The 21,510-nt window shown below is 47.1% G+C and overlaps 1 protein-coding gene across 4 annotated transcripts in view; it reads left to right on the top strand.

Annotated features, from left to right (window-relative positions):
- The window catches only part of LOC121272921 (semaphorin-4B-like), a 114,932-nt gene that overhangs the window by 79,254 nt on the left and 14,168 nt on the right, over window positions 1-21,510 (top strand). For all 4 annotated transcript variants that reach the window (XM_041179786.1, XM_041179783.1, XM_041179787.1 and 1 more), the window contains 3 exons: window positions 5,898-6,014; window positions 19,686-19,819; window positions 21,084-21,253. In XM_041179786.1, the coding sequence (XP_041035720.1) occupies window positions 5,898-6,014; window positions 19,686-19,819; window positions 21,084-21,253 (421 nt within the window). The remainder of the gene's footprint in view (window positions 1-5,897; window positions 6,015-19,685; window positions 19,820-21,083; window positions 21,254-21,510) is intronic.

Here is a 21,510-nt window from a genome sequence, read left to right as displayed (position 1 = left end):
TCAACATTTACCAACTTAGCATTTAAATAATATTCTGCCATTCTGTTTTACCGAAGTGGATAACTTCACGCTTATCTGTGTCATACTGCATCTGCAATGCATTTGCCCACCCACTCAACTTGTCTAAATAGCCATGTAGCCTCTTAATACTCTCCTCACTGCTCACATTCCCACCTAGTTTTGTGTCATCAGCAAACTTGGAAATATTACATTTGGTTCCCTCATCCAAATGATTGATATGTGTTGTGAATAGCTGGGGCCCAAGCACTGATCCCTGCAGTACCCCTCAGTCACCACCTGCCATTCCAAAAAAGACCCATTTATTCCTACTCTCTGTTTCCTGTCTGCTGGCCAATTCTCAATCCATGGCATTTTATTACCCCCAATCCCATGTGCTTTAATTTTGCACACTAACCTCTTATGAGGGACTTGATCAAAAGCTTTCTGAAAATCCAAGTACACCACATCCACTGGTTCTCCCTTATCTATTCTGATAGTTACGTCCTCAAAAACCTCCAGTAGGTTTGTCAAACATGATTTCCCTTTCATAAATCCATGTTGACTTTGTCTAATCCCATTGATATTTTCTAAGTGTCCTGTTATCACATCCTTTATAATCGACTTTAGCATTGTCGTTACTACTGAATTTAGGCTAACCAGTCTGTAATTCCTTATTTTCTCACTCCCTCCTTTTTTAAATAGTGAGGTTACATTTGCCACCCTCCAATCTGTTGGGACTATTCCAGAATCTATAGAATTTTGGAAGATGACAACCAGTGCATCCGCTATTTCCATGGCCATCTCCTTTAGTACCCCGGGGGGGGAAGATTATCAGGCCCTGGGGATTTAACAGCTTTCAATCCCATTAATTTCTCCAGCACTGTTTTTTTAGTATAATAACTTCCTTCAATTTCTCCTTCTCACTAGACCCTCGATTCCCCAGCATTTCTGGGAAGTTATTTGTGTCTTCCTCTGTGAAGACAGAATTAAAGTAGTTGCTTAATAGCTCTGCCATTTCCTTGTTCCTTATTATAAATTCCCCTGTTTCAGACTGCAAGGGACGTACATTTGTCTTCACTAATCTTATTCTTTTTACATACTTATGGTAGCTTTTACAATCCACTTTTATGTCCCTTGCAAGTTTACTCTCACACTCATATTTTTCCCCTCTTAATCAAACTCTTGGTCCTCTTTTGCTGAATTCTAATTCCTTGCTCTCAATCCTCGGGCCTGCTACTTTTTCTAGCAACTTTATATTAATCCTCTTTGGGTCTAATACCATCCTTAATTTCTTTTATTAGCCATAGTTGGGCCACTTTTCCTGTTGTGTTTTTGTACCAGAAAGGAATGTATAACTGTTACAATGCATGTTACATACAATTACAATACAAAACAATATTCCTTAAATAGTAGCCATTACCTATCCACCGTCATGCCTTTTAATGAAATTCCCCAATCTATCATAGCCAACTCACACTTCATATCGTCGTAGTTCCCTTTGTTTAGATTTAGGACCCTAGTTTTGGATTGGACTACTTCACTTTCCATCCTGATGAAGAACTCTATCATGTTATGATCACTGTTCCCCAATGGACCCCACACAAGATTATTAATTCACCCCTTCCCATTGCACAATACCAAATCTAGGATAGCCTGTTCCCGAGTTGGTTCCTCGACATACTGGTCTAAAAAAACCATCTCGCACGCACTCCAGGAATTAATCCGCCCAGCGTTATCGCTGATTTGGTTTGCCCAGTCTACATGTAGATTAAAGTCACCCATGATTACTGTAGCACCCTTGTTACATGCATCTCTAATTTCCTGTTTAATGCCACCCCCTACCTTACCACTATTACTTGGAGGCTGATAGACAACTCCCACTAATGTTTAGACAAAGGCAAAATGCTGCAGATGCTGGAAATCTGAAATAGAATGAGAAAATGCTGGAAAAACTCAGCAGGTCTGACAGCATTTCTGAGAGAGAAACAGTTAACTTTTTGAGTCCGTATGAGTCATATAAATGACTGGAACTCCCTTCCTAACAGTGCAGTGGGTGTATCTACACCACATGGACTTCAGCGGCTCAAGGAAGCAGCTCATCACCACCTTCTCAAAGGGCAATTAGGGATGGGCAATAAATGCTGGCCTAGACATGTCACATGAATGAATTAAAAAAAAGCTTGGATGCAGGGAGCAAAGGGATGGTTGCTAAATTTGCTAATGACACAAAGATGGGTAGGAAAGTAAGTTGTGAAGAGGACATAAGGAAGCTACAAAGCGAAATAGAGAGATGATTGAGTGGGCAAAGATCTGGCAAATGGAGTGTAATGTGGGAAAATGCAAATTTGTCCATTTTGGCAGGAAGAATAAAAAGAAGCATATTATCTAAATGGTGAGAGATTGCAGAGCTCTGAGGTGCAGAGGGATCTGGGTGTCTTAGTCCATGAATTGCAAAGGGCTAGTATGCAGGTACAGCAAGTAATTAGGAAAGCTAATAGGATGTTATCGTTTATTGGGAGGGGAATTCAATACAAAAGTAGGGAGGTTAAGCTTCATTTGGACAGGGCACTAGTGAGACCACATCTGGAGTATTGTGTACAGTATTGGTCTCCTTATTTAAGGAAGGATGTAAATGTGTTGGAAGCAGTTCAGAGAAGGTTTACCAGACTAACGCCTGGAATGGGTGGGTTGTTTTATGAGGAAAGGCTGGACAGGCTGGGCTTGTATCCACTGGAGTTTAGAAGAGTAAGAGGTAACAAGATTGAAACATATAAGATCCTGAGGGGTCTTGACAGGGTGGATGTGGAGAGGGTGTTTCCTCTTGTGGGAGAATCTAGAACTAGGGGTCACTGTATAAAATAAAGGCTCGCCCATTTAAGACAGAGATGAGGAGAATTTTTTTTTCTTGGAGGGAACTCTCTTCCTGAAAAGACAGTGGAAGCAGAGTTTTTGAATATTTTTAAGTCAGAGATAGATAGATTATTGATTAACAAAGTGGTGAAAGGTAATTGAGGGTAGGTGAGAATGTGGGGTTGAGGTTACAATCAGATCAGCCACGATCTTATTGAATGGTGGAGCAGGCTCGAGGGGCTGAGTGGCCTCCTCCTGCTCCTGGTTTGTGTGTTCATACGTTTATGTTGCTCTGCATCTAATCCTGTGCTGTACCTGTCCTGGGAGTGTTTGATGGGGACAGTGTAGAGGGAGCTTTACTCTGTATCTAACCCCATGCTGTACCTGTCCTGGGAGTGTTTGATGGGGACAGTGTAGAGGGAGTTTACTCTGTATCTAACCCTGTGCTGTACCTGTCCTGGGAGTGTTTGATGGAGACAGTGTAGAGGGAGCTTTACTCTGTATCTAACCCCATGCTGTACCTGTCCTGGGAGTGTTTGATGGGGACAGTGTAGAGGGAGCTTTACTCTGTATCTAACCCCGTGCTGTACCTGTCCTGGGAGTGTTTGATGGGGACAGTGTAGAGGGAGTTTACTCTGTATCTAACCCCGTGCTGTACCTGTCCTAGGAGTGTTTGATGGGGACAGTGTAGAGGGAGCTTTACTCTGTATCTAACCCCGTGCTGTACCTGTCCTGGGAGTGTTTGATGAGGACAGTGTAGAGGGAGCTTTACTCTGTATCTAACCCCGTGCTGTACCTGTCCTGGGAGTGTTGGATGGGGACAGTGTAGAGGGAGCTTTACTCTGTATCTAACTCTGTGCTGTACCTGTCCTGGGAGTGTTTGATGGGGACAGTGTAGAGGGAGCTTTACTCTGTATCTAACCCGGCGCTCTACCTGTCCTGGGAGTGTTTGATGGGGACAGTGTAGAGGGAGATTTACTCTGTATCTAACCTCGTGCTGTACCTGTCCTGGGAGTGTTTGATGGGGACAGTGTAGAGGGAGATTTACTCTGTATCTAACCCTGTGCTCTACCTGTCCTGGGAGTGTTTGATGGGGACAGTGTAGAGGGAGATTTACTCTGTATCTAACCTCGTGCTGTACCTGTCCTGGGAGTGTTTGATGGGGACAGTGTAGAGGGAGATTTACTCTGTATCTAACCTCGTGCTGTACCTGTCCTGGGAGTGTTTGATGGGGACAGTGTAGAGGGAGATTTACTCTGTATCTAACTCCGTGCTGTACCTGTCCTAGGAGTGTTTGATGGGGACAGTGTAGAGGGAGCTTTACTCTGTATCTAACCCTGTGCTGTACCTGTCCTGGGAGTGTTTGATGGGGACGGTGTAGAGGGAGATTTACTCTGTATCTAACCCCGTGCTGTACCTGTCCTGGGAGTGTTTGATGGGGATAGTGTAGAGTTAGCTTTATTCTGTATCTAACCCCGTGCTGTACCTGTCCTGGGAGTGTTTGATGGGGACAGTGTAGAGGGAGTTTTACTCTGTATCTAACCCCGTGCTGTACCTGCCCTGGGAGTGTTTGATGGTGACGGTGTAGAGGGAGCTTTACTCTGTATCTAACCCCGTGCTGTACCTGCCCTGGGAGTGTTTGATGGGGACAGTGTAGAGGGAGCTTTACTCTGTATCTAACCCCGTGCTGTACCTGTCCTGGGAGTGTTTGATGGGGACAGTGTAGAGGGAGCTTTATTCTGTATATAACCCGCTGCGTTACCTGTCCTGGGAGTGTTTGATGGGGACAGTGTAGAGGGAGTTTACTCTGTATCTAACCCCGTGCTGTACCTGTCCTGGGAGTGTTTGATGGGGACAGTGTAGAGGGAGTTTACTCCGTATCTAACCCCGTGCTGTTACTGTCCTGGGAGTGTTTGATGGGGACAGTGTAGAGGGAGCTTTACTCTGTATCTAACCCTGTGCTGTACCTGTCCTGGGAGTGTTTGATGGGGACAGTGTAGAGGGAGCTTTACTCTGTATCTAACCCTGTGCTGTACCTGTCCTGGGAGTGTTTGATGGGGACAGTGTAAAGGAAGCTTTACTCTATATCTAACCCCGTGCTGTACCTGTCCTGGGAGTGTTTGATGGGGACAGTGTAGACGGAGCTTTACTCTGTATCTAACCCCGTGCTGTACCTGTCCTGGGAGTGTTTGATGGGGACAGTGTAGAGGGAGCTTTACTCTGTATCTAACCCCGTGCTGTACCTGTCCTGGGAGTGTTTGATGGGGACAGTGTAGAGTTAGCTTTACTCTGTATCTAACCCCGTGCTGTACCTGTCCTGGGAGTGTTTGATGGGGACGGTGTAGAGGGAGCTTTACTCTGTATCTAACCCCGTGCTGTACCTGTCCTGGGAGTGTTTGATGGGGACGGTGTAGAGGGAGCTTTACTCTGTATCTAACCCTGTGCTGTACCTGTCCTGGGAGTGTTTGATGGGGACAGTGGAGAGGGAGTTTTACTCTGTATCTAACCCCGTGCTGTACCTGTCCTGGGAGTGTTTGATGGGGACAGTGTAGAGGGAGCTTTAATCTGTATCTAACCCCGTGCTATACCTGTCCTGGGAGTGTTTGATGGGGACAGTGTGATGTCTGAATGTGCTGCTGCCTCCGAACCCAGACATTATTATTGACCACACCAGGACTTGATGCTGCACTGTCAGCAGAGTTGTTCTTTGGATTAGATTTTAAAGCGAGGCTCTGTCTTTCTGTTCCGATGGTTCTGGTGGATTCATCGCCCATTCTCTGTGGAGCAGAGTAGTGGTGTTTCTGAACAGAGCCTTTTCTCCTTTAAGCAAAAACTACCTGAATGAATAATGGAACTGCCTGGGACGTGTTACTCTTTGTGGGATCCCGCTGTGTAAAAATGTGGCTGCAGTCTGAACCCTTCAGAGTAATTCTTTCTACCCCTACAGGGTGATTTGAGATGTTTATGAGATGGGTGGTAAGGTGCTGTGTAAATAAATACGCATATCTGTGTGGCTCTCTCAGCACTGTCTCTGTTTTATGGTCCAGATGGGGAGCTATACACGGGGACAACAAATAACTTCCAGGGGACCGAGTCCATCATCGCCCGCAACCTTGGGCAGCAAGTCGCATTGAAAACTGAGCCTTCCTTCAACTGGTTGCAAGGTAGGACATCAGCCTTTATTGGCACAAGAATGATGCCAGTACTGACGAGCCTAGGAGCGGGGAGCGGGGTAAGAGAACCTTTATACTCAGAGGCTTGCCCAGACACAGGAATGCCCAAGGGAATGCAGTGGGAGAAGCAGAACCCAAGGTAGGTTTTCACAGAGAGGTGGAAAGACATCTTAAAGTGTATGTGAGGAGTCAGTAAGGAAATGGTACCTGAGGGGAAACTCTTTCACAGAGACGACATGTGAAAAATGTAGTAAAGTCTGTCATACGCTGTAGATTTTGTTAGTGTCAGACCATCATCATCTCCAACCAGAGAGAATCTAATTATCGCCCCTTGACATTCAATAGCATTACCACCACTGAACCCCCCGACTAATAACATCCTTGGGGTTATCATTGACCAGAAACTGAACTGGGACCAGCCATATAAATACAGTGGCTACAAGAGCAGGTCAGAGGCTGGGAATCCTGCAGTGAATAACTCACCTCCTGACTCCCCAAAGCCTGTCCACCATCTACAAGGCACAAGTCAGGAGTGTGATGGAATACTCCCCACTTGCCTGGATGGGTGCAGCTCCCACAACACTCAAGAAGCTTGACATCCAGGACAAAGCAGCCCCGCTTGATTGGCACCCCATCCACAAACATTCACTCCCTCCACTACCGACACACAGTAGCAGCAGTGGATACCATGTAGAAAATGCACTGTAGGAATTCACCAAGGCTCCTTCGACAGCACCTTCCAAACCCACGACCACTACCATCTAGAAAGACAAGGGCAGCAGGCACATGGGGAGCACCACCACCTGGAAGTTCCCCTCCGAGCCCCTCACCATCCTGACTTGGAAACATATCGGCCGTTCCTTCACTGTCACTGGGTCCAAATCCTGGAACACCCACCCTAACAGCACGGTAGGTGTACCTACACCACAGGGACTGCAGCGGCTCAAGAAGGCAGCTCAACACCACCTCCTCAAGGGCAACCAGGGTAATAAATGCTGGCCCTGCCAGCGACATTCACATCACATGAAAGGATTTTATTGGGAATGCCACAGGCTGGATTGAGAGAATATGAGAGCACTCACCTTACCCTGTCCCAAATCCCTGGCTTCGTTCCCTCCTATCCTGAAGGAGCAAGTGCCACGGGCACCAGCTGACCTCTGCCACCTAATTTGTGAGCCTCAGCACGAGATAGTTATGATGCGGGGTTTCGGGGCGCCACAGCACAACCGACCCTGTTCTGACTCTTGTTACACATCAGGGCCGTTTGCGTCGGAGTGAAGCTCCTCACACACACCCCTGCAGCTTCCTATCCCCGCCAGCTGCTTCTGAAAAGGATGTCGCATTTGCAGATGTTTCCATCTGTCGCTCTCGTGTTTGAGAGTTCCCTGGAATGCACAGTGCATGTCCTCGAATTAGGTTCACTGAAGTGACTAAAGACGAAGCTGGTCCAAGTTCGACAGTTCATTGCGCCTAAATGACTTAGACTTCCCTGTTAAACAGGAAAGTGCAGTGGTTAAGATGGCAGACTTTAGGGCAGTCGGATTAACCCTTAATCTCTGAAAATCTTGCTCATATATTCTTACAACTGGAGTGATTTGATTCCACATCCAGCCGGCTAGAATAGATTGACAGTCAAGCCCAATCTTACTCACAAAGTAAATCTGCAGTTAAAATTGAAACGTACTCTTAGCCCACACAGCCGCCTCTCAGTGCCTGTGTTCGGATAGGCCGGCTGCCTCTCTGTTGAGAGTCAGCCATGGCTCAATCTCTCTCTCGCCCACATCTCAGGCAGGAGCTCGTGGCTTCGAGCCCTACGACAGCAACCTGAGCACAAAATTCAGGCTGGCAGGCCCAGTTCCAGTACTGAGGGAGCGCTGCACTGTCAGAGGGTCAGTACTGAGGGAGCGTCGCACTGTCAGAGGGTCAGTACTGAGGGAGTGCCGCACTGTCGGAGGGTCAGTGCTGAGGGAGCGCCGCACTGTCAGAGGGTCAGTACTGAGGGAGCGTCGCACTGTCAGAGGGTCAGTACTGAGGGAGTGCCGCACTGTCGGAGGGTCAGTACTGAGGGAGTGCCGCACTGTCAAAGGGTCAGTACTGAGGGAGAGCCGCACTGTCGGAGGGTCAGTACTGAGGGAGCGCCGCACTGTCAGAGGGTCAGTACTGAGGGAGCGCCGCACTGTCAAAGGGTCAGTACTGAGGGAGTGCCGCACTGTCAGAGGGTCAGTACTGAGGAAGTGCTGCCTTGTTGGAGGGTCAGCACTGAGGGAGTGCTGCCCTGTCGGAGGATCTGTACTGAGGGAGTGCTGCACTGTCGGAGGGCAGTACTGAGGGAGTGCCGCACTGTCGGAGGGTCAGTACTGATGGAGTGCTGCACTGTCGGAGGGTCAGTACAGAGGGAGTGCCGCACTGTCGGAGGATCTGTACTGAGGGAGTGCTGCACTGTCGGAGGGCAGTACTGAGGGAGTGCCGCACTGTCGGAGGGTCAGTACTGATGGAGTGCTGCACTGTCGGAGGGTCAGTACAGAGGGAGTGCCGCACTGTCGGAGGGTCAGTACTGAGGGAATGCCGCACTGTCGGAGGGCAGTACTGAGGGAGTGCCGCACTGTCGGAGGGTCAGTACTGATGGAGTGCTGCACTGTCGGAGGGTCAGTACTGAGGGAGTGCCGCACTGTCGGAGGGTCAGTACTGAGGGAGTGCTACACTGTCGGAATTACTAAACCAAGGCACCCGTCTGGCCTCCCAGTTGGTCCAGAGAGGCCACAGGACTATTTTGAAGAATAGCAGGTTGTGTTCACCTTGGTGTCCGGTCAATATTTACACCTGAAACAACATCATTAAGAAAAAGTAGATTATCTGGCTGTCGTTGCATTGCTGTTTGTGGGAGTTTGCTGTACACAATATTGGCTGCTGCGTTTCCTACATCACAACAGTGATCATGCCTCAAAATAGCTCTTCATTAGCTGTGAAGCACCTTCAGATGTCCTGAGGTCATGAAAGACACTATAGAAATACAAGTCGTCCTTTTAACCTCTTTAACCAGAAAGTTTGTAGTAAGTGTATTTGTGAGATTTGAATGTCATGCCCAGGAGTCTAGAGTCTCTTAGTCATGGCTTATTGGTGGAGAATTTCCTCAACACTTTCCCTACCCTGCCATCCTAACTCCGGGGTAACTCTAGCGTAAGTCTGGCACAGCTACTGTGTCATGCCAATGCAACTCTGACATAACTCTGGTGTAGTATAAGTGTGTGAACACACAAACGAACATATGAATTAGGAGCAGGAATGGGCCACTCGGCCCCTCGAGCCTGATCCGCCATTCAATATGGTCATGCCTGACCTGATTGTAACCTCCGCTCCACATTCCTGCCTACCCCGATAACCTTTCACCCCCTTGAGTACGACAGCAGGGATGTCATGCTGGAACTGTATCAAACGCTGGTCAGGCCACAGCTGGAACTGTATCAAACGCTGGTCAGGCCACAGCTGGAACTGTATCAAACGCTGGTCAGGCCACATCTGGAACTATATCAAACGCTGGTTAGGCCACAGCTGGAACTGTATCAAACGCTGGTCAGACCACAGCTGGAACTGTATCAAACGCTGGTCAGGCCACAGCTGGAACTGTATCAAACACTGGTTAGGCCACAGCTGGAATCTTGTGTCCAGTTCTGGCCACCACATTACAGGAAGGACATAATTACTCTGGAGACAGAGTACAGAGGAGATTTACAAGAACATTGCCAGGGCTGGAAACTTGCAGCTATGGGAAAAGATTGCATAGGCTGGGGGGGGGGAGGGGTTTCCTTAGAATGGGGGAGAGGCTGAGGGGTGAGATGTAATTGAGGTGTACAAAGTTATGAGGGGCCTAGATAGGGTAGACAGGAAAGAGTTGTTTCCCCTAGCTGAGGGGTCAGTTACCAGGGGGCACAGATTTAAGGTGATTAGTAGAAGGGTTAGAGGGGACATGAGAGAAAACTTTTTCACCCAGAGGGTGGTGGGAGCCTGGGATTCACTGCCTAAGTTGGTGGTTGAGGCTGAAATGCTCAACTCATTAAAAGGGTCCCTGAACCTGTGTCTGAAGTAACCCTGCAATGCTATGGACAAGGTGCTGGGAAGTGGGATTGAAATGAGTGGCTAGTTTCTTTTTTTTCTCTTTTTGGCTGGCACAGACATGATGGGTTGAATGGCCTCTTTCTGCACTGTAACTTTTCTCTGGCTCTATGGTTGTTAATCAAGAATCTATCTACCTCGGCCTTGAAAATATTCAAAAATCTGCTTCCACCGCCTTTTGAGGAGGTGAGTTCCAAAGACTCACGACCCTCTGAGATAAAAATTTTCTCTTCATCTCCTTCTTAAACAAGCGATCCCTTATTTTTAAACAATGACCTCCAGTTCTAGATTCTCCCACAAGCGGAAACATCCTCTCCCCATCCACCCTGTCAAGACCCCTCACGAACTTAAAAGTCTCAGTCAAGTCACCTCTTACCTTTCTAAACTCCAGTGGATACAAACCTACCCTGTCCAAACCTCTCCTCATAAGACAACCCGCCCATTCCTGGTATTAGCTTAGTAAACCTTCTCTGATTGGTTGGCAATCATTTACATTTACATCTTTCCTTAACTAAGGAGACCAGTACTGTACACAGTACCACAGACGTGGTCTCACAAGTGCTTTGTAAAACTGAAGCATAACCTCCCTACTTTTGTAATCCCCTCCCAATAAATGATAACATTCTATTAGCTTTCCTAAGTACTTGCTGTGCCTGCAAACTAACCTTTTGTGATTCATGCACTAGGACACTTAGATCCCTCTGAATCTCAAAGCTCTGCAATCTCTCACCATTTCGGTAATAAGCCTCTCTTTTATCTTTCCTGCCAAAATGGACAATCTCACATTTTCCCACATTATACTCCATTTGCCAGATCTTTGCCCACTCACAACTTATCTGTGTCACTTTGTAGCTTCCTTACATCCTCCTCACATCTTACTATCCTACCTACCTTTGTGTCATCAGCAAATTTAGCTACCATAACTCCGACCTCTTCACCCAACTCATTAATATATATTGTAAAAAATTCAGGCCTCAGCACTGATCCCTCTGGCACACCACTTGTTACATCTTGCCAACCAGAAAATGACCCATTTATGCCTACTCTCTGCTTCCTGTTAGCTAGCCAATCTTCTATCCATGCCAATATGTTACATGAGCTTTTACGTTCTGTCATAACCTTTGATGTGGCACCTTATCAAATGCCTTCTGGAAATCTGAGTACAGCACATCCACCAGTTCCCCTTTATCCACAGCATATTGCGGTGGTGTCATAGTATTGTCGGTGGACTAGTAATCCAGAGACCCAGGGTAATGTTCTGGGGACCCGGGTTCAAATCCCGTTGCGGCAGATGGTGGAATTTGATTTCAATAAAAATAAAATAGGGAAGGAAATCTGGCTTACATGTGACTCCAGACCCAAAGCAATGTGGTTGACTCTTAAATGCCCTCTGAAATGGTCGAGTAAGCCACTCAGTTATTTCAACCCGCTACAAAGCCTCAAAAAAGTAATTAAACCAGACGGGCCACCTGGCATCAACCTAGGCACCTGAAATGACATTGGCAACCCTGCCAACCCTGCAAAGCCCTCCTTACTAACATCTGATGGCCTGTGCCAAAATTGGGAGAGCTGTCCCACAGACTAGTCAAACAACAGCCTGGCATAGTCATCCTCACAGAATCATATCTTACAGATAACATCCCAGACACCACCATCACCATCCCTGGGTATCCCTGGACAGGCCCAGCAGAGGTGGGGGGACAGTGGTATACAGTCGGGAGGGAGTTGCCCTGGGAATCCTCAACATCGACTCTGGACCCCATGAAGTCTCATGGCATCAGGTCAAACATGGGCAGGGAAAACTGCTGATTACCATGTACCACCTTCATGTTGAACATCACTTGGAGGAAGCACTGAGGGTGGCAAGGGTACAGAATGTACTCTGGGTGGAGGATTTCAATGTCCATCACCAAGAATGGCTCAGTAGCACCACTACTGACCGAGTTGGCTGAGTCCTAAAGGACATAGCTGTTAGACTGGGTCTGCAGCAAGTGGTGAGGGAACCAAGAGGGAAAAACATACTTAACCTCATCCTCAGCAACCTGCCTGCCACAGATGCATCTGTCCATGGCATTATTGGTAGGAGTGACCATTGCACAGTCGTTGTGTAGACAATGTCACGTCTTCACATCATGTTGTGTGGCACTACCACCGTGCTAAATGGGATAGATTTCAAACAGATCCAGTAACTCAAGACTGGGCATCCATGAGGCGCTGTGGGCCATCAGCAGCAGCAGAATTGTACTCGAACACAACCTGTAACCTCATGGCCTGTCATATCCCCCACTCTACCATTACCATCAAGCCAGGGGATCAACTCTGGTTCAATGAAGAGTGCAGGAGGTCATGCCAGGAACAGCACCAGGCAACACCTAAAAATGAGGTGTCAACCTGGTGAAACTATAACACAGGACTACTTTCATGCCAAACAGCATAAGCAGTAAGTGATAGACAGAGCTAAGCAATCCCACAACCAACGGATCAGATCTAAGCTCTGCAGCCCTGCCACATCCAGTTGTGGATGTGGTGGACAATTGAACAACTCACTGGTGGAGGAGGCTCCACAAATATCCCCATCCTCAATGATGGAGGAGCCCAGCACAACAGTGCAACAGATAAGGCTGAAGCATTTGCTATGATCTTCAGCCAGAAGTGCCGAGTGGATGAACCATCTCAGCCTCCTCCAGAGGTCCCCAGCATCACAGATGCCAGTCTTCAGCCAATTCAATTCACTCCACGTGATATCAAGAAATGGCTGAAGGCACTGGATACTGCAAAGGCTATGGGCCCTGATAATATTCCGGCACTAGTACTGAAGACTTGTGCTCCAGAACTTGCCGTGCTCCTAGCCAAGCTGTTCCAGTACAGCTACAACACTGGCATCTACCCGGCTATGCGGAAAATTGCCCAGGTATGTCCTGAACACAAAAAGCAGGACAAATCCAACCCAGCCAATTACCGCCCCATCAGTCTACTCTCGATCATCAGTAAAGTATTGGAAGGAGTCATCAACAGTGCTATCAAGCACCACTTGCTTAGCAATAACCTGCTCACTAATGCCCAATTTGGGTTCTGCCAGGGCCACTCAGCTCCTGACCTCATTACAGCCTTGGTTCAAACATGGACAACAGAGCTGAATTCCCGAGGTGAGGTGAGAGTGACTGCCCCGACATCAAGGCAGCATTTGACCGAATGTGACATCAAGGAGCCCCAGCAAAACTGGGGTCAATGGGAATCAGGAGGAAAACTCTCCACTAGCTGGAGTCATACCCAGCACAAAGGAAGATGGTTGTGGTTGTTGGAGGTCAGTCATCTCAGCTCCAGGACATCACTGCAGGAGTTCCTCAGGGTAGTGTCCTGGGCCCAACCACCTTCAGCTGCTTCATCAATGACCTTCCTTCCATCATAAGGTCAGAAGTCGGGATGTTCGCTGATGATTGCACAATGTTCAGCAGCATCCATGACTCCTCAGATACTGAAGCAGTCCATGTCCAAATGCAGCAAGACCTGGACAATATCCAGGCTTGGGCTGACCAGTGGCAAGTAACATTCACACCACACAAGTGTCAGGTAATGACCATCTCCGACAAAAGAGAAGCTAACCATCTCCTCTTGACATTCAATGGCATTACCATCACTGAATCCCCCACTATCAACATTCTGGGTGTTACCATTGACCAGAAACTGAACTGGACTAGCCATATAAATACATAAATACTGTGGCTACAAGAGCAGGTCAGATGCTAGGAATCCTGCGATGAGTAACTCACCTCCTGACTCCCCAAAGCCTGTCCACCATCTACAAGGCACAAGTCAGGAGTGTGATGGAATACTCCCCACTTGCCTGGAGTGCAGCTCCCACAACACTCAAGAAGCTCAACACTGTCCAGGACAAAGCAGCCCCGCTTGATTGGCACCCCATCCACAAACATTCACTTCCTCCACCACCAGCAGTGTGTGTACCATCTACAAGATTCACTGCAAGAATTCACCAAGGCTCCTTCGACAGCACCTTCCAAACCCACGACCTCCACCATCTAGAAGGACAAGGGCAGCAGATAGATGGGAACACCACCTGGAAGTTCCCCTCCACGTCACCCACCATCCTGACTTGGAAATATATTGGCCATTCCTTCACTGTCGCTGGGTCAAAATCCTGGAACTCCCTCCCTAACAGCACAGTGGATGTACCTATACCACATGGACTGCAGTGGCTCAAGAAGGCAGTCCACCACCATGTTCTCAAGACCGACTAGGGATGGGCAACAAATGCTGGCCCAGCCAGTGAAGCCCACATCCCCTGAATGAATAAAAGAAATGTGACTGCTTCAAAGAACTCCAATAAATTGGTTTAAAGATGATGTCCCTTTCGCAAAACTATGTTGACTCTGCCTGATTGCCTTAAGTTTTTCTAAGTGCCCTGCTATAACATCTTTAATAATAGCTTCTAACGTTTTCCCTATTACAGATGTTAAGCTAACTGGCCTGTAGTTTCCCATTTGCTGTATCCCTCCCTTTCTGAATAAAGGAGTTACATTTGCTATATTCCAATCTAATGGAACCTTCTCCGAATCTAGGGAGTTTTGGAAAATTTAAACCAACGCATCAACTAGCTCACTTGTCACTTCTTTTAAGACCCTAGGGTGAAGTCCATCAGGACCCAGGGACTTGTTAATCTGCAGCTCCAACAATTTGTTCAGTACCACTTCCCTGGTGATTGTAATTTTCCTGAGTTCCTCCCCCAATTCCAGTTCCTGGTTTACAGCTATTTCTGGGATGTTACTTGTATCCTCTATAGTGAAGACCGATGCAAAATACCTGTTCAATCCACCTGCTATCTGCTTACTTTCCATTATTAATTCCCCAGACTCACTTTCTATGGGACCAAAGCTCACTTTTTTAAAACACTTTTCTTTTTAAAATATCGATAGAGACTCTTATCCGTCTTTATATTTCTAGCTAGCTTCCTCTCATACTCTAATTTTTTTCCTCCATACTAATCTTTTTGTCCTTCTTTGCTGTTCTTTATCTTCTATCCAATCCTCTGACCTGCCACCCATCTTTATGCAGTTATATGCTTTTCGGTAGTGCAGAACTTGAGTATTGCTGAAAAAGAGAGATGTCGAAGCTTTTCACCTTGCGCTCATCAGGGCACTTTGCAAGAATTCCAAAGCAAGAGGAAAACAACCATTTATACTGTATGAGAAGAGTGCCATCAAAGGCATCCTGTGGGATTATGGCTACCTTGATCAGATCATTTCGCGCTGTATATCATGCAAACTCATGAATGGCCCTGAAAAATGCCCAGTCTACCTCGCCATGCCCTCCCAGGGTGGTCTATCTCAAAAATTTGAGCAACAGGTGAAGCTAGCTGCTGGGGCTTTATAAGGCTCTGGTCAGACCACATTTAGAATATTGTGAGCAATTTTGGGCCCCGTATCTCAGGAAGGACGTTCTGGCCCTGGAGAGGGTCCAGAGGAGGTTCACGAGAATGATCCCTGGAATGAAAGGCTTAACATATGAGGAACGTTTGAGGACCCTGGGTCTATACTCGGTGGAGTTTAGAAGGATGAGGGGGGATCTGATTGAAACTTACAGAATACTGAAAGGCCTGGATAGAGTGGACCCGGGGAAGATGTTTCCATTAGTAGGAGAGACTAGGACCCGAGGGCACAGCCTCAGAGTAAAGGGAAGACCTTTTAGAACAGAGATGAGGAGAAACTTCGTTAGCCAGAGAGTGGTGAATCTATGGAATTCATTGCCATAGAAGGCTGTGGAGGCCAGGTCATTGAGTGTATTTAAGACTGAGATAGATAGGTTCTTGATTGGTAAGGGGGATCAAAGGTTACGGGGAGAAGGTGGGAGAATGGGGTTGAGAAACTTATCAGCCATGATTGAATGGCGGAGCAGACTCGATGGGCCGAATGGCCTAATTTTGCTCCTATGTCTTATGGTCTTATGGTCTAGCTGTTTTACGCTACTACTATGCAGTAGCAACATGAGTGGTATTCACCACTAACAGGATACTGCGGTCAAGCCAAAAAGACGTTCTGTCTATCACACAAACGAGTAATGTGGTCTGCAAATTTCAGTGCCAGAGTGATGCTAGGTATGTAGGCCATACATCTCAAAGACTGGCGGATCATATCAAGCAGCATGTCTCAGCCGCTGTTTGCAACAGGCAAGGTACAGCCCGTACCCAACCAGCCCGTGCTTGCAAAACTCAAAGCACACTGTCCAACATTAGATATGATTCCGCAATTGGATAACATTTGCTAAATAATCCTCAGTGTGCTAAGAACTACGCTGACAACCAATTTAAGATTGTATTCGGACTCACAATGTGGTGCATTTACACATATTAATATTCAGGGCCTTGTTCTTTGCAGACAGCTTTCCTAATTACTTGCTGTTCCTACATACTAGCCTTTTGCGAATCACGCACTAAGACACCCAGATCCCTCTACACACATTGCGCTTGTTTCAGCTAAACAAAAAAAGTGACAGCCACTCACTGATTCACTCCTCAGGGTAATGCCTTGACCAATCAGGGTCAAGCTGCCTGGTTTAAATTTCAAACTTTGGGAACTTTGGAAACATGCTTGGCAGTTCATTGTCAGTCACCACCACTGGTGCATTCTCCACAGCAATGCCTCTAACACAGTCCACTTGCCAACCAATCAGCACTCTCTTCTCATACAGTATAAATCGTTGTTTTGCCCTTAAGTGGCAGATGGAATACAATGTGGGCAAGTGTGAGGTCATGCATGTTGGTAGGAAGAATAGAGGCATAGACACTTTTCTAAATGGGAAGAGAATTTAGAAATCTGGAGTGCAAAGAGACTTAGGAGTCCTAGACCAGGATGCTCTTAAGATTAACTTGCAGGTTGAGTCGGTAGTTAGGAAGGCAAATGCAATGTTGGCATTTCTTTTGAGAGGACTAGAATATAAAAGCAGGGATGTGCTGTTGAGGCTTTATAAGGCCACATTTAGAATATTGTGAGCAATTTTGGGCCCCGTATCTCAGGAAGGATGTGCTGGCCTGGAGAGGGTCCAGAGGAGGTTCACGAGAATGATTCCTGGAATGAAAGGTTTAATATATGAGGAACGTTTGAGGACTCTGGTTCTATACTCGATGGAGTTTAGAAGGATGAGGGGGGATCTGATTGAAACTTACAGAATACTGAAAGGCCTGGGTAGAGTGGACGTGGGGAAGATGTTTCCATTAGTAGGAGAGACTAGGACCCGAGGGCACAGCCTCAGAGTAAAGGGAAGACCTTTTAGAACAGAGATGAGGAGAAACTTCGTTAGCCAGAGAGTGGTGAATCTATGGAATTCATTGCCACAGAAGGCTGTGGAGGCCGGGTCATTGAGTGTATTTAAGACCGAGATAGATGGGTTCTTGATTGGTAAGGGGATCAAAGGTTACGGGGAGAAGGAGGGAGAATGGGGTTGAGGAACTTATCAGCCATGCTTGAATGGCGGAGCAGACTCGATGGGCCGAATGGCCTAATTTCTGCTCCTATGTCTTATGGTCTTATGGTCTTATATTGGTATTCTTGTGACGTGTCCTGATGAGTGCAAGATGGAAACTTCAACACCTCTTTTTTTAGCAGTATATGCTTTTGCTTTAAGTTTGATACTGTCTTTAGCCAACCATGGATAGTGGGTCCTCCCCTTGGAATGTTTCTTTCTCACTGGAATGTATCTATTCTGTGTAATGTGAAATATCCCTTTAAAAGTCTGCCATTGTATCTCTATTGATATACCCCTTAACCTCATTTGCCAGTTCACTTTAGCTAAATCTGCTTTCATGCCTTAATAATTGCCCTTCTTTAAGTTTAAAACACCTGTCTTGGATCCATTCTTTTCTCTCCCTCAAAGTGCATGTAAAATTCAGTCATATTATAATCACTGCCACCTCGGGGGCCCCTTCACTATCAGGTTATCGATTAACCCTTTCACACTGCATAATACCAGGCCTAGTACAGCCTGCTTCCAAATTGGCTCTGGAGCATGCTGTTCTAAGAAACTATCTCGAAAACATTCTATGACTTTCTGATCTTCTCTGCCTTTTCCCATCTGATTTTTCCCATCTATATGTAGATTAAAAATCCTCCATGATTATCGCCGCACCTTTCTGTCAAGCTCCCATTGTTTCTTCCTTTATACTCCGTCTTATCATGTGGTTACTGTTAGGGGACCTGTACACCAGCCCTACTTTTTGCCTTTATCATTTCTCATCTCAACCCAAACAGCTTCTACATTCTGGTTTCCTGAACTTAAGTCATCCCTCACTAATGCAATAATGCTATCATTAATTAACAGAACCACGCCTTCATCTTTGCCTAACCCCCTGTCCTTTCTAAATGTCACACACCCTTCAACATTCAGGTCCCAATCTATATGTCATCCTGTAGTCAGGCCTCTGTAATGGCTATCAGATTGTACTTACTTATTTCTATTTGCAATACCAGCTCATCTCTTTTGTTTCGAATGCTATATGTGTTTAGATATAGAGCCTTTAGTTTTGTCCTTTTATTATTTTTGTAATGTCTAGCCTTATTTTCTGATTTACTCTTAAGATTTGTACTCTCTGTCCCTTTCAGTTACAGTCTATTTATCATTTGCCATATTAATACCTTTCTCTCTTGCCTTGTCTCTATTCTTTGATTTACCACATCTTCCCAAATTTAATCCCTTGCCCCCACTATTCAGTTTAAAGCCCTCTCTATTTCCCTAGTTATGCGGCTCACTAGAACACCAGCCCCAGCATGGTTCAGGTGTAGACCACCACAACAGTGCAGCCCCCACCGTACCCAGTACTGGTGCCAGTGCCCCATGAACCGGAACCTACACCCCCCACAGCAGTCTTTGAGCCTCACCTTCATTTCTCTAATATTATTTTCCCTATGGTGTAACTCTGCCATAACTTCGCTGTAATGCCTGTGTATCTCTTGCATAACTCTGGTGTAATAGCAGTGTAACTCTGGCATAACGCCGGTTTAACTCTGGTATAACTCTGGTGTAATGCTTGCGTAATTCTGGCATAACTCTGGTGTAATGCTGGTGTAACTCTGGCATAACTCCAGTGTAATGCTGGTGTAACTCTGGCATAACTCCGGTGTAATGTTGGTGTAACTCTGGCATAACTCCAGTGTAATGCTGGTGTAACTCTGGCATAACTCCAGTGTAATGCTGGTGTAACTCTGGCATAACTCCAGTGTAATGCTGGTGTAACTCTGGCATAACTCCAGTGTAATTCTGGCGTTACTCCAATGTATCTCTGGCAGATTGGTTTCCAGCAGAGTTTAACAGCGGGAGGGAGGGAGCAGCACTGACACGTTTCCGGGTCATTATATCTAAGCTTTGTCCAGTGGGGAGCAACTCATGGCTCCTGGGACTCTAACTCTTGGGGATGTGCTGCAGTCCCTGGGAATCAGCACCCTTGCAGAGCCTTCCGGCCGAGAGTGTTCTCAGGACAGATTGTATCAAAAGAGATGAAAGTTGCCATCCCCCTGACAGTGACCTCCCAACAATCTCTCCCTTCAGATCCGACGTTTGTGGGCTCCGCGTTCATCCAGGAGAGCGAGGGAGACAAAATCTACTTCTTTTTCACAGAAAGCAGACAGAATTCGGACCTTCTGCAGAAGATGAGTCTGTCTCTGGTGGCGCGAGTGTGCAAGGTGAGGGGGACTCGCAGGAACGGCATCGCCTCTGAACCTGGCAAAGCCCACGACTCCCCGTGGGTAGACGTAAAGGAAAACCCTTTGACAGAAATGTTTGTGTCCATTAGGCCAAGCGTGGTGTCAGCTCAGTCAAAGGTGTACCCATTGTAAAAAAATGCCTTGCCTGTGCAGAATTTTCGTTTAGAGGCAGCTCACTCCTGGTTGCCCTGCTAATACTTATCACACTACCGTCCAGGGCCACCCCTTAGGGCAACACTCACCATCCTGACTTGGAAATATATCGGCCGTTCCTTCACTGTCGCCGGGTCAAAGTCCTGGAACTCCCTCCCTAACAGCACGGTGGGTGTACCTACACCACAGGGACAAAATCCTGGAACTCCCTCCCTAACAGCACGGTGGGTGTACCTACACCACAGGGACAAAATCCTGGAACTCCCTCCCTAACAGCACGGTGGGTGTACCTACACCACAGGGACAAAATCCTGGAACTCCCTCCCTAACAGCACAGTGGGTGTACCTACACCACAGGGACAAAATCCTGGAACTCCCTCCCTAACAGCACAGTGGGTGTACCTACACCACAGGGACAAAATCCTGGAACTCCCTCCCTAACAGCACAGTGGGTGTACCTACACCACAGGGACAAAATCCTGGAACTCCCTCCCTAACAGCACAGTGGGTGTACCTACACCACAGGGACAAAATCCTGGAACTCCCTCCCTAACAGCACAGTGGGTGTACCTACACCACAGGGACAAAATCCTGGAACTCCCTCCCTAACAGCACGGTGGGTGGACCTGCACCACAGGGACTGCAGCGGCTCAAGAAGGCGGCTCACCCACCACCTTCTCAAGGGGGCAATTAGGGAGGGGCAATAAATGCTGGGCCCAGCCCAGCGAAGCCCACATTCCGTGAATGAATTTAAGAAAGTACAGGGTTCAACGGGTGCCTGAGCTAAGCACAACGTCAACTCAACTGTTTCCTCCATATGGCTGAATACAGCCCCAGCCAAGCTTACTTGAGCATGGCTGAGAGATTGAGGATGGCTAGTGCTGTGCAGCGTTTCCCAGTCTTACAGAAAACAGACCTGTAGCTTTCACGCCATGCTATAAAGGAGCTGGAAGAGAGAAAGGGAACATGGTGCATGAGATAGAGAGCGAGGATGAAAGACTAGGGAAGCCAAAGTGGAGCATAGCAATGTATAAGGTTTCGAGGCATTTTTAACCCAGTGCAAACTAACCGAGATTGGCTTCTTGCCCAGAGTGATAATGGTGGAGAGCGGGTGTTACAAAAACGGTGGACTACCTTCCTCAAGGCTCAGCTGCTGTGTTATCTCCCCGAGGACCAATTCCCATTCAACGTACTTCAGGACATGTTTGTTTCTAAGGATGAGGAGGGGTCAGTGTTCTACGGAGTCTTTGGCTCACAGTGGTAAGAAACAGATCGAATCAACCTTTACGTTGGAGCCTGGCTGGTGTTGAGTGGGCTCGGTTGTATGGTTTGGATGTGTTAAATGTTGGGCGTCATTGGCTGAGGTGTGTCTGGCAGATGTTAGTGGGTGTCGTGTGTTATGTGTTAGGCGTTGTGTGCCCACCGTTACGTAGAATCATAGAAAGTTTGTGGCACAGGAAGAGGCCATTCGGCCCATCGTGTCCGTGCTGGCTGGAAAAAAACGATCACCCGACCTA

Source organism: Carcharodon carcharias, chromosome 36, assembly GCF_017639515.1.
Source record: "Carcharodon carcharias isolate sCarCar2 chromosome 36, sCarCar2.pri, whole genome shotgun sequence".
NCBI lineage: Eukaryota > Metazoa > Chordata > Chondrichthyes > Lamniformes > Lamnidae > Carcharodon > Carcharodon carcharias.
Note: the sequence above shows the minus strand (reverse complement) of the source record. Positions and strands in the feature narration are given on the sequence as shown.